Source organism: Thermobia domestica, chromosome 1 (assembly GCF_964235325.1).
Source record: "Thermobia domestica chromosome 1, izTheDome1.hap1.1, whole genome shotgun sequence".
Lineage (NCBI taxonomy): Eukaryota > Metazoa > Arthropoda > Insecta > Zygentoma > Lepismatidae > Thermobia > Thermobia domestica.
Genome location: NC_137454.1, coordinates 91,522,335 through 91,534,795, shown reverse-complemented (window position 1 = coordinate 91,534,795; position 12,461 = coordinate 91,522,335). Strand labels below are relative to the sequence as shown.

Genomic DNA, 12,461 nt, shown 5'->3' with positions numbered 1-12,461 from the left:
CAGTTTTAGCTAGTAATTTACTGATCAATCAATTAATTATTCACGTAATGACCCTAGTAAGATCGTAAGCACATGCGCATTATATCAATAATTAAATTTGCTTGTTCTGTTTCTTCGAAATAGTGGTACAGTAGAGCGTCGATTATCCGAACGTCGGTCAACCTTACGACCGCTTAACCGAACTGTGTACTCGCTCGCACCTGTTACTCTCCCACCCTACCGTCCATCATCCCCCTCACTCCCAAACCAAGTTTCCCACAGTAGTCGCCGCACTGAGCCACCGCTGGCGGAACATTGCTTCTAATGGGGCCTTCATAAGGCGCTGCTGACCGGCCAAGCCGCCAGTCGCTGTGTTTCAACAATCAGCACACTTCTGTCGGTTTGGCACTGGCTGTAGAAGTACAGTACAGTACAGTTCGATGATCCGAACAAACCAGTTTTCCGAACACCCATGTCCCCCAATTCGGATAATCGACGCTCTACTGTATTTTCTTTCACAATATTACGAATTTTTGCAATATGAATATTGAATGGAATGTTTATTTATAGTGCACTTGTTTTTCACGCTTACCACAGTTGCCACACTTGGTACAATTGCACCAAATTCAGTTCTTTTTCACATTCATTGGCCCGTTGGTACCACATTTTCAGCCCCTTTTGTGAAAACGTTGGTAGAATTCTGCCAAATTCAGCACTATTTAACAAATACATATCAGTCAATAAGACTTTTCCTACATCTCACGTTACTCATACTGTGTGTTGGACTCTTAAAAAAAAAATGATGTTGAACATTTCTGTGACGTTGCATTGCATAACGCCATGAACTTTGAGTGGAAAATTCGTAATTCGAACCATACTGGGAAACAAATGACGCTAGATGGGTGGCGCATCCTGATAGTTTATATTTTAATATTTTATTATAACGTACTGTTTACAAGTGAACTCGGAGATGATTGATTTGTTCCTCGTTTTATGTATTTTTTCATGTATTTTTCATGTTTGAAATAGAGGCGCGTTTGGTTTCCTTACAATACATACTGAAGACGATAACTATTTTCCCTTTTAATTGCCGGCCTGTGTTATACTTCCTATGTATAAGAAAAGCTTCATATTCTTCCATAGTTGTTCGGGATCCTCCTATTTGGATGTTTTCTAAAGTAATTTTTAAAAAGAGCACTTTCTTTATTTAGACTCCTGGAAGACGAGAGGAGTGTTCTAGAACTTTACTCTTTTAGAGCCACGCATTACAACTGCTATAAAGCACGCACGTAGCCAAGGGGGGGGGGTCCGGACCCCTTCCCTTCGAGACCAGAAATGAAAAAAATAAGGAAGGATGAAACAAAAAGAATAATCAGCGTTAAAAATAAAAACCTACAGCAAGCGTTTGGTTACTCTTTCTTATGAGGAGATTTGTATTACTTGCAATACATTGTTGCGAATGTCCGGGATATCCTGAAAAAGTCAGAGAATTTGAAATTTCTAGAAAAGCTACGGTATTTTCAGAATTTCTGCTACTAGTCAGGGAGACTTCAAGCTTTCGAAAGCATAGTGCCATTCTGTAACAGCGTAGACATTTTTTAGCATAATTTTTGGGCATTGCTTCTTTGCAGTATCAAACATGTTACTTCAGAGCAAACACTAGTTGACGGAATAATAAAAACAAAAAAAGTTGTGTGGAAAGAAAGTTTTGTTAACATTTGATTCAGCAGAAAAGGGAACGCAAATATTGTAAAATATTTTGCAAGATATTATTGAATATGTACTTTTTATAATAGTGAATATGTGCTTTTTATAATAGTTGAGGTCATAATGAAAGGAAAATTGTTATATTTGAAGGAACAGAGGAAGGAGCTTAGATATTGTAAAACCCGTTTCAATACTTTCTTATTATTACTTTACTCGAGGTTTCTTCATAGTTTGTTATTAAAATACTAACATATTCTCATTTTATTGTCCTAACAAACCAATGTATGTTGCCAATAAAGTAGTTTACATTGATCAAGCTCCTGGCCCTTCAATATTTCATGTTACCCCGCATTACGAAATCCTGGCTAAACGAACCAATATATGTTCCAGTAAAATAGTTAGAATAATCGAGCCCCTGGTGTGATGACTGTAGTACTTCATGTCACGGACCCCCCTTTACGAAATCCTAGCTACGTGCATGTATAAGGTAATGAATTCAGTCCTTTTTGTTTCAATTTGGTACTATTTTTCAGCCTACTCCAGGGCTAGGACTGTGGCAACACTGACGCTTACTAGAGAACATTGAAAATGGCTTTATGTGTACTATTCTGTTTCCCAGCCTTCCATACAGCAATAAATATTTAAGCACTGTTGTTCGTAAAAACATTCTCTGCCATTTAATTAGTAGCATGTGATATTGTATTCTAAAACATTTTAAAATAATTTGATATGCATTAGAATATATATTTCATTTGCTTTGCATAATATTCTAGTATAATTTGATAATACTTATTTAGAACGTATATATTTGGGATTTTAATAATTTCTTGTAGAAAGTTTCATTCTAAATTTTCATCACCCTAAATTTCAATAAAGTCAACAAGCTGTATACAATATGTTGTAAACATTCGTTTTAGCTTTATTTACACCAATAAGTCTTCAAAAAGTAACGCCAACAATAAAATACGTTTATTTATATCTTGAACGAATATACTCGTGGTTTTAAAATCTGCAATATTCAAGTGCCTATTTTGAGCCTAAATTTTGTGTAATTTTGATAATACTTGCTTTCACTCACTTATATCTTCAACGTAGAACAAAAGTAACAATGCTGAAATTTTAACATATTCCTTACAAATGACTCACTGCAAGAGAAGCTATGCATTTTCATTATTCTGGGTACGAAGAAGAATCTTTTAAAAAAGTATAAAAAATCAATGTACATAGGAAATAAATGTAATGTATACTTACGAGTGCAGTCGTTCATTGACTCCGTACGGAACAGAATATTTTGAGGAGCATTAGTCACCACATGTTTGTGTTTATGTTTTGTCTTTTAGAAGTCACCATCCTACACGTCTTCGCTTCTCCTTAAGAACATATACTCAAGTCTGGCTTTCTAATAGTTTCCATCGGGTTTTCAATGACACTTTCTTTTCTCCGTCATTCAATCATAAAAACGGTCAAATCAAGGTTGTCACTAGTTCTGTGATTAAGCGTAATTCTCCAAAGTTTATATACACATCTTTTCTCCTTAATTATTACGCAATTAAAAATGTTAAGTTCGGCGCCCAGATAGATCACTTCCTTGATTTCCCACTCATATGGTATCTCGTTTGTTAATTGTATTAAAAAATATCCTACTTTTAAGGGAACTTGCTCACATTTCCTCATGATGCTATAAATGCTGCAAGCACAATGTTCGAGAATGCAAGGCATGTGTTTTCATTTTCTGGATTTCAAGGTGTGTTTTTTCAACTAAATTCTTATCATTCACTGGTGACACTACTTGAATTTCACATTTCGGGCTGCAAGAGGACAAACAAAATCTTATATGCTTTCCATGATATCATACTGAGAGACATATCTGTCCTTTACTCCCATTTCCCCTTATGGTAGTTTAGGAAAAGCTTTGACGTATTTCTTAGTTTGGGGTTATACTCTGTTTTCACAATTTAATTTCATGCTTAAAATAATCTTGGATATATATTTTTCTTTTGCTTCTTTTGTAGTACATTCTGTGAAACCCCTGAGGCTTCATGCTTCATTTGTGAAATGCATTTCTCATAAGAACAAAATAAGTCGTCAGAAACATTATCATCTGGGATCATAAGTTGAAATTCCTACACTATGAATTTCCACCAGTTTAAATTAATCCCTAAGTACGTTATGCAATTCGGGTGTACCAAACGTGCCTGAAGATACGTGGTCAGCATTTGTATATGTACAATCAAAATCATTGTTTTACCTATAAATACATAACTTATATAAACCAGATATTAGTTTGGCACCAGCATCCAGGCACTTATCCAAGGGGAAGGGGGTCCGGACCAGAAATGAAAAAAATTAAGGAAAGATGAAACAAAATGAAATGTGAAAAAGAAAGATCAGCGTTAAAAATAAAAAAAATACAGGAAGCTTTTGGTTACTCTTTCTTATGAGGAGACTTATATTACTTGCAATACATGGTGGCGAGGTATCCTGGAAGAGTCAGGAAATTTGAAATTTCTAGAAGAGTTACAGAATTCTCAGAATTTCTGCTACTAGTCATGGATATTTCAAGCTTCCGAAAGCATAGTGCCGTTGAGTAACAGCGTGGACATTTTTTAATCATAATTTTTCGTTATCGTATCCTTGCAGAATCAAACATGTTATTTCAAAAACAATTTTCTACTGCTCCTTTAACCTGTCATTTGAAACCGACATTAGTTGACGGAATAATAAAAACAAAAATTTATATGGAAAAGGAGTTCTATTAGAATTTGATTCGACAGAAAAAAGAACGTAGATATTGTAAAATATTTTACGAAATTATTGAGTATGTACTTTTTATAATAGTGAATATGTACTTTCCATAATAGTTGAGATCATAATGAAAGGAAAATTGTAATATTTGAATAAACAAAAAAAGAAACGTAAATATTGTAAAATCTTTTTTAATACGTTTTTATCCTTTTATTACTCGACATTTCTTCATAGATTATTATTAAAATACTTACCAACATATCCTCATTATATTGTTCTAACAAACCAATATATGTTAATAGTAAAGTAGTTTACATTGATCAAGCTCCTGAGCCTTCAGAATTTCATATCACGCCCCTCCCTCCCTGTTACGAAATTCTGGCTAAACGAACCAATATATGTACCAGTAAAATAGTTTAGAATGATCGAGCCCCTGGTGTGATGATCACAGTATTTCATGTCACGGACCCCCGCCCCTTCACGAAATCCTGGCTACGTGCTTGTAGCAGCACAAGCAACATTGCAAAGTAACAATGTATTTTTACGTGTACCTCGCTTTGTTCGAAAAATACATGAGATAAGTTACTCTCAAGTATGCTTTTTGGTTCAGCATAAGTTGATCTATAGGTTCTATATGTCGCAAATTTGAATTGCATTCTAGATAAATAATAATTAAAGTTTTATAGATATGCATAATTTCGAAAAACGTTTGATTTTGTACTGTAGTTCGTCGAGTGTCCTAGTGAGAAGATGATAAATGTATACATCTTTATCAGTTTCTTTTTAGTAGGTAGCATGGTTATTATACAATTACCAATGTTTGGTTACAAAGATGTTTTTTCTGCATTTTCTCCAAAATCCTGCTTGAGGATTCACATTCTCCCATTTCAATGTGTACTTGCTTCATAAGATCTATCAATTGTTATATGCGTCATCACTGGGTGTTTCGTTCATTGCAACATATTAGAATTTTGTTTCAATGCATAATTTTCATTGATTATCATTAAAGTGAATAAATAGTATATTGTTTTGCTATTTTCTCTTCTTCTGTTACAGCCGTCTATCCTCAATCGCTACAATATCAGAGATGACCACCAGGCTGAGATATTCAAGAGAGAATTTTGGAACAGTGCGATCCTGGCTGCAAAGGCTGTTTTTTCAAAGTTGACAGTTACAGGAGTCCATAACAAATAGTTAATTCTATAGCTAATTACAGATTACAGTATGTTTCGAAACAAGATACAATTATTTGTAAAAACACTCTTTTCAATATTAATACTACTATTAAACTATGATCTTAATTTTGCATACTATAAGTTCCAAAAACCTGAAAAGCAATTATATAAATCTTTCATGTTCGACACTATTTCATCCTTGCATTGTATTCAATTTCAAACTGACACAAGAGTACATCTAATTTCATTACGTTTTGAAGACGAAAACACTATGAACATGCTGTCTAAAGCATTTGGAACATGTATTGTTCCGCAGATTAAAACTGAGAAAAAAGCATTGCATTCTTTTGAAACTAGTTCTAATCAATTTTCCGAAACACAAAGAAAAACATCACATGTTTTTGTAGTAGTACATGAACGGGAAACTCTGGATATTGTTGTAGGAAGTTTTAACGTTTCTACTACAAAGAATTATAACACAAAGTTTGTAGTTTTTGTTCACAACGAAAGTATAATATATGACATTCTGTATGAATTTGGAAGGGTAAGAATATTAAACTTTATCGTAATAGAATTGCACGCTAACAAGAGAAATGAAATATTGGTGAAATCTTACAATCCATTCATAAACGAAGTAAGCACTCAACATATACCCTTGAAGAATATTTGGGAAGTGACTTTGTTTGGTTCAACCTTATTTCCTGACAAGTTAAAGAATCTACATCAGTATCCTCTTAACCTTACAGTATATAAAGATCCGCCTTATCTTTATGAAGGAGTAGATGGAGAACTTTTCCAAGGAATGGATTGGCAATACCACAAAACTCTTTCGCAGTGGATGAATTACACTATGGGAAATATAATAATGCGCGACATTCCTGGAAAACCCTTCCGTAATAGGTCATGGTCTGGTATGATTGGTGATTTGTTAGAACGAAGAGCTGATTTCGCCCTTACTAGAGTTAGAATTGATCCTAAAAGGGCGAGTGCAGTAGATTTTACGCAACCGGCTATAGTATCGACTTTGAATTTTGCAGTTCAATCGTCAACACGCATGCCACAATGGATAACTCTAGTGTCCGTTTTCGACTGGACAGTATGGATTTGTATTCCCTTCATATTTTTCTTCACGTTGATAGTGACTTTTATATATAACAAATTGAAATTAACAACACCAACGTATGCATTTGAAAATATTTTTTACTTACTGTCTATTACTTTTAATGTGTCAATCCCACATCAGCCAACAACAGGTATATTCAGAACAATATTTTCATTGTATGTTTGGTGCTTCTTAATTATTAACTCTATATACCAAGGATCCATTATAGAGCTCTTGACTGTACCATTGTATTATGGTGAGGTTAGAACCTTAGAGCAAGTCGCAGAGTCATCTTTAATAAAAGACTGCTACTATTCACATTGTTCGTTGATAAGTAATTCATCCAGTAAAGTTTTGAAACGTATGGCACCTCTTCTACTTCAAAGGAACTCCTCAGAAGAATCCATGGAGATCGTCGCTAAAACTGGTACCAGAGCTGTGTTAGACCATTACTTTATTTTATATTTTTACACTTATTCTAAATATTATACACCTGAAGGTCGATCGTTACTGCAAATTGTTGGGGAACCTGTCCTCACCTATATCGGCGGATATCCTGTTCCGAAGGGTTCAGTGTTCTTTGAAAAGTTTAATAAGTTCACCTCTAGAATGTTTGAAGGTGGGTTTGATAAGAAATGGATCGATGATTTTGTGTTCTATTCAAAACTGACGAGCATGTTTCATATGGTTCGTTCAAAGGATATTAGACTAGCACTTCATTTAGATCATATTTATCCAATGTTTTATACTTTGTTGTTTGGAGTAATACTAAGTATTTTATGTTTTTTGTGTGAGTTTATTGTTTTTAAGAAATTGAGGGCTAAACGGAAAGAAGGGGCTAATAGACATTTTATATTTTATTTCAGGAGAAGAAATTTAAAATATTGACAGACACATTCTTTCTTTGTAAGGCTTTTTTTCTTATGTAAGTTTGTCTGCAACGAGTCACTTTTTTCACAATATTCGTAGTGTAGTTAGAAGTACAAACTATCATATGTGGTGTCCATATCAGCTGTTATGCAAAAAAATTAAAATGAGACCCATTTTTTCGTGTACACTTCAATTGAAGTAGGATAGACTACAGGAAATAGAACTAATTGTTTAAGTGATATCTACAAGAAATAGACCAAAATAAAAAAATAATCCTATTATTTGTCAAAGTTTGGTTATTAATTTATCATTATGCAAGGCGCGTTTAGGAAGTAACCGCCGATTGGTCATTGCGTGAAGCAGTAGGAGCATGCCTACCATCTTTGCATAGATGTACGCGGTAGTTCAGTCTGCATCCAGCCGTCGCAGAGTGAAGGTTATTTGACCACTAGCTCCATTTTTGTACCGTCTCAAAAGTGTGCTGCAAAGAAGATCCCGCCTTGTGCGAGATGCGAGCTGTTATACGTTTTCTTACGGCGAAACAATTTTCGGCAGCAATTATTCATCGGAAACTTTGTGCCGTGAATGGACCGAGTGGAATGAGTGAACAAGTTGTTCATTAATGGGCTCATTCATTTAAGAGTGGACGAACAAACATTGATGAAGAAGAGAAGAGTGATGGGCCATCAGTGGAGTTTTCCGATGAATTTCCAAAATTTCCAAGACTGTGTTATATGACTCAGTGACACAGACTAGGCTACAGGAAGACTTTGCATATGAAGGAGTGGCTTGGTTCTTATTGCTTAGGTGATGATGAGAAGCTGAAAGATGCTGGCTGTCACAGTCTGGCTCAAGGGACAGGCTAGTGATTTTTATGCTGATGGAATTTGCAAGCTATTATAAAGATATAATAACTGCTTGAATGTTTTTTGGAGACTATGTTGAAAAATAGAGCAAATAAGTAGTTTTCAGATGTATATGATAAATTATTTTTATTTACATTCATGTTTCTTTTTTAACCGATCGGAGATTACTTTCCGAACAGCCCTCGTAATTTCAAATTTTTTAGTAGCAACATGCGAATTTTCACACGTTATCATTTTAGTTGAAAAAGAGATGTTCCTGACAAGGAGTATTTTCAGTAAGTCAATTTGCGATCTTATTGGTGTATCATAAGTGACATATTTAGCATTTAGTTATAATTGGTTAGGGTCACTTTATCTCAGTGGTAGAGTGTTCACATATAGCTCGTAGGGTCCCTTGTTCGATCCCAGCCCACGCCAAGTAAACTTTATAATGGACAAACATCGTGTACCTGGGTTATCTCGGATTTCTCTCATAACCTCTACTAACTTAATTCTACTATTAACATCTATCTTATCAGCACAGCCTCCCTTATCCTCGATGCCTGAACACAGGACGTTAAACTAAAAAAGTGTAACTAGACCCGTGAATTTTTAGCTCCCCTCTCTTTATAAAATGTATGATCTTAAGATATATTTAAAAACTAATTTCTTATTTCTTATGATGTATATATATTAGTTTATAAAATTATATGGACATTACAACATTAAAAGTTTTGTTGCTCCTGATAAGAGTATTACTTATACTGTTCTATCTGTTGTGTACTTTTTTTTTTGTTTTGCTATGAGTATGCAATATAACGGTTTATTGTAATGTTTATTTAAAATGGTAAATATAGCATACTAAAATGTTGGACACTCAAGTTCCGTGATAACACTTCTAAAATTTTAAGGATGTTTCAACAATATAAAATGAAAATAAAATGTCCTGCGCTTGTTTCATGAAGAGTAAATGATCTAGTGATGTTGAGAGAGAATAAAATGGTGGAATAAAGAAATTGAGAGGGAAAATATAACCACCTCACATGTTGTTTGTTCACCACATAGCCAGCCAGCCCTCTTGACATGAGCTGGGATCAAACCAAAGATTCTATGCACTACTAAGCAACGTTACGCAATAAAATGCAAAGTAAATGAAAGAACTATAGATAGCCTCTGAGGAAATTATTAATATGAAGTGCTCCAATTTAATCTTAATATGGTAAAAATATTTAAATAGAAAAGTATTCATAATATGACTCTTCTAAGCAAGTGATTACTTGATTGTAGATTTTACTTTTATGTACGATTTACATTCGTAATCATGCATTACTAAGGAGTGTTTCTTTCAAATACTTTTCTTATTAGAAACTTCTTGTTGTATGAGGATGAGAAAATAATGCCAGCTCTTTCGAACGATATCACAAATCAATTTTCATAACCATGTACGGTTTGAAGATTATTAAATGATGAAATAATAAAGCTGTAGGTAAATATATTACCATTAACCTGTCAAGCGAATCAGATCATTTTATCTAATAATGCAAAGGATCAGGATTGCAGGAAACAAATGAAACTTATGTGAGCTAATCGTATTAAATAATCGTGTCATTTCATCATATCGTCGGTTGTTTCTCAAAAAAGGGGTAACTGATATTTTTGGAGAAATTGAGATAACTGCATTTTTGAACTTGTAATAAAAGACCCCATCTTCATGCAGAACGGTTATAACTACAATCCAGCCAATCCAGAGATAACTAGAGTTATAACTGACACCAAACTAGACTGTGGTTCTGTAAAACGGGTATAAGTGGTAGATGTCTCCTTATTGCATATTATCATTATAACTTTGTAACCTGCAAAGATGTGATAAATACCACTTACTCTTTTTTGCTTAACCTTTTCTCTTTCATTTTACAGTTACCTTTTATCATGAAAAATCCTTGCCTCACTCCTTTACTTATTCTTGCTTCCTTCTGATCTCTTCCTGTAGCAGCTGTCTGGTTGATATAAAGTTGGTATTACTCTTCTGTCTCTGTAAAATACTTTTAGATTCTTCAACGCTCTGAACATGATATTCCAATCTGCGTTGTCAAAACCTTTCTCTATATCTACAAATCCTACCACAGTTGGTTTGTTTATTCTGATGTGCTGTTCCATGATCAACCATAGACTCAGTATTGCTTCCCTTGTTCCTCATTTCCTCCTGAATCCAAACTGCTCCTCTGATAACGTTCTTCGATCTTCCCCTCTATTTGTTGTATGATAATTTTGCACAGTATTTTTGATGCATAGGAAAGCAAACTTAACGTTTTGTGTTCTTCGCATTTCTGTGCGCCTTTCCTCTTCGGGATAGGTACCAATATGCTTTTATAAAAGTCTCTTGGCATTTTTCCCGAGATGTACATTTCATTAATAAGATTAAATAGTTTCTTCTTTGTTGTTTTTCCGAGATTCTTAATCACTATTTGATTTATTACTGGGGCTTTACCATGTTGCATTTTCTTCAAAGTATTGTCAAATTCGCACTGTAAAATTGATGATCCTAATTGATGATGACGTCTTCTTCCTTCTCTATCTCTTCTTCGTTCACTCTGTCCCGTTTGTAGAGTTCTTCAATGTATTCCTTCCATCTTCTTGTTACCTGCTCCTCTTCTATTAGCGTTGTTCCGTCCTTGTCTATGATAATGTCTGTGTGTTTCTTTTTCTCACCGAACTGTTTTCTAACCTTTCTATTTGCCGTTTCTGTGATGCCTTTGACTATATTTTCGTCAATTTCTTTGCACAACTTGTTTATCCAGTTTTCTCTGGCTTTCTTTTCTTCTCTGTTGATGTGATTTCTGCACTTTCTGTATTCCTCTTCTTTGTTTGTTATCTTCAACTATTTTTTGCTCCATCATTTCCAATATTTCTGCTGTTATCCATTGGGTTTATATTGGTTTTCGTTTCCCTTCCTATGTGCTCATCGGCAGCTTTTATAATGCTTGTCGGATTTCGAAATGCTTGTCGGATCAGTATAGTCTATTTGATATCTTTCTTTGTCTACTGGTCTTGTTCATGTGTATCTTTTCTTAGTGGTTGTTCGAAGAGAGTGCTTGTTACAGGCAGATTGTGGCTTTTCCAGAACTCAATTAATCGTGTACCTCTTGCATTCCTTTCTCCTAGGCCAAAATTCTCAGTTACTTTCTCTTATTTGGCTTCGCCTACTGCTGCGTTCCAGTCACCTCCCAAAATTGTGAAGACTATAAGACACATATTTCCTCTGCTGCTATTTAATGGATCAGAACGAAAGTTTCAGTTTGAGTTGTACATAGAATAGGACACATAAATGCATTTTATTATTCACGTCCCTTGCAATGATGCAACGTAATCACTGTACATGGACACAAAGTCATACTCGTACTTCCATGAACATCCATTATTATGAATCCTGTGAGGACTATAAAATACATATCTCCTCTGCTGCTATTTGATGGATCAAGACGAAGTTTGCAGTTGAAGTTGAACATAAAACACAACACCTGAATACATTTTATTATTCACCTAGTTATCAGTGTTCCTACGTAATAACTAAGAGAATCGCGAGAAGAGACTTTTTTACGGAAATTTTCTTAAATATATCTCAATTATTTTTCCTTTGTACGCAGAAATGTATCGTTCGTTACGTAAACTGAAAGTCTACACTCTTCCAAATCGATCGAGGTATAACTTGTTCCAGTGTTGCACTGACGGTCGGAACATAGACATAAAGTCATACTCGTACTTTCATGAAAATCTATTATTATGAACTCTGTGAAAACTATAAAAAGCGAATTTCCTTTGCTACCATTTGATAGATCAAGATGAAATTATCAGTGTAAGTTGAACATGAAATGGGACACATAAATAAATTTTATTATTCACGTAGTTTGCAGTGTTGCCACATAATAACTATAAAATCGCGAGAAAGGACTTTTTGGGGAAATTTTCTTATTTATCCCTCAATTAGTTTTCCCTTGTACACAGAAATGTCACGCTCATAAAGTAAACTGAAAGCCTACA

General features: G+C 34.5%; 1 protein-coding gene across 1 annotated transcript in view; it reads left to right on the top strand.

Moving 5' to 3' along the window:
* The window catches only part of LOC145687270 (glutamate receptor 1-like), a 66,004-nt gene extending 57,018 nt beyond the window's left edge, over positions 1-8,986 (top strand). The window contains exon 2 of the mRNA XM_081760745.1: positions 5,488-8,986. Coding sequence (XP_081616871.1) covers positions 5,656-7,596 — 1,941 coding nt within the window. The 5' untranslated portion in view covers positions 5,488-5,655 and the 3' untranslated portion in view covers positions 7,597-8,986. The remainder of the gene's footprint in view (positions 1-5,487) is intronic.
* Positions 8,987-12,461: the final 3,475 nt, after the last annotated feature.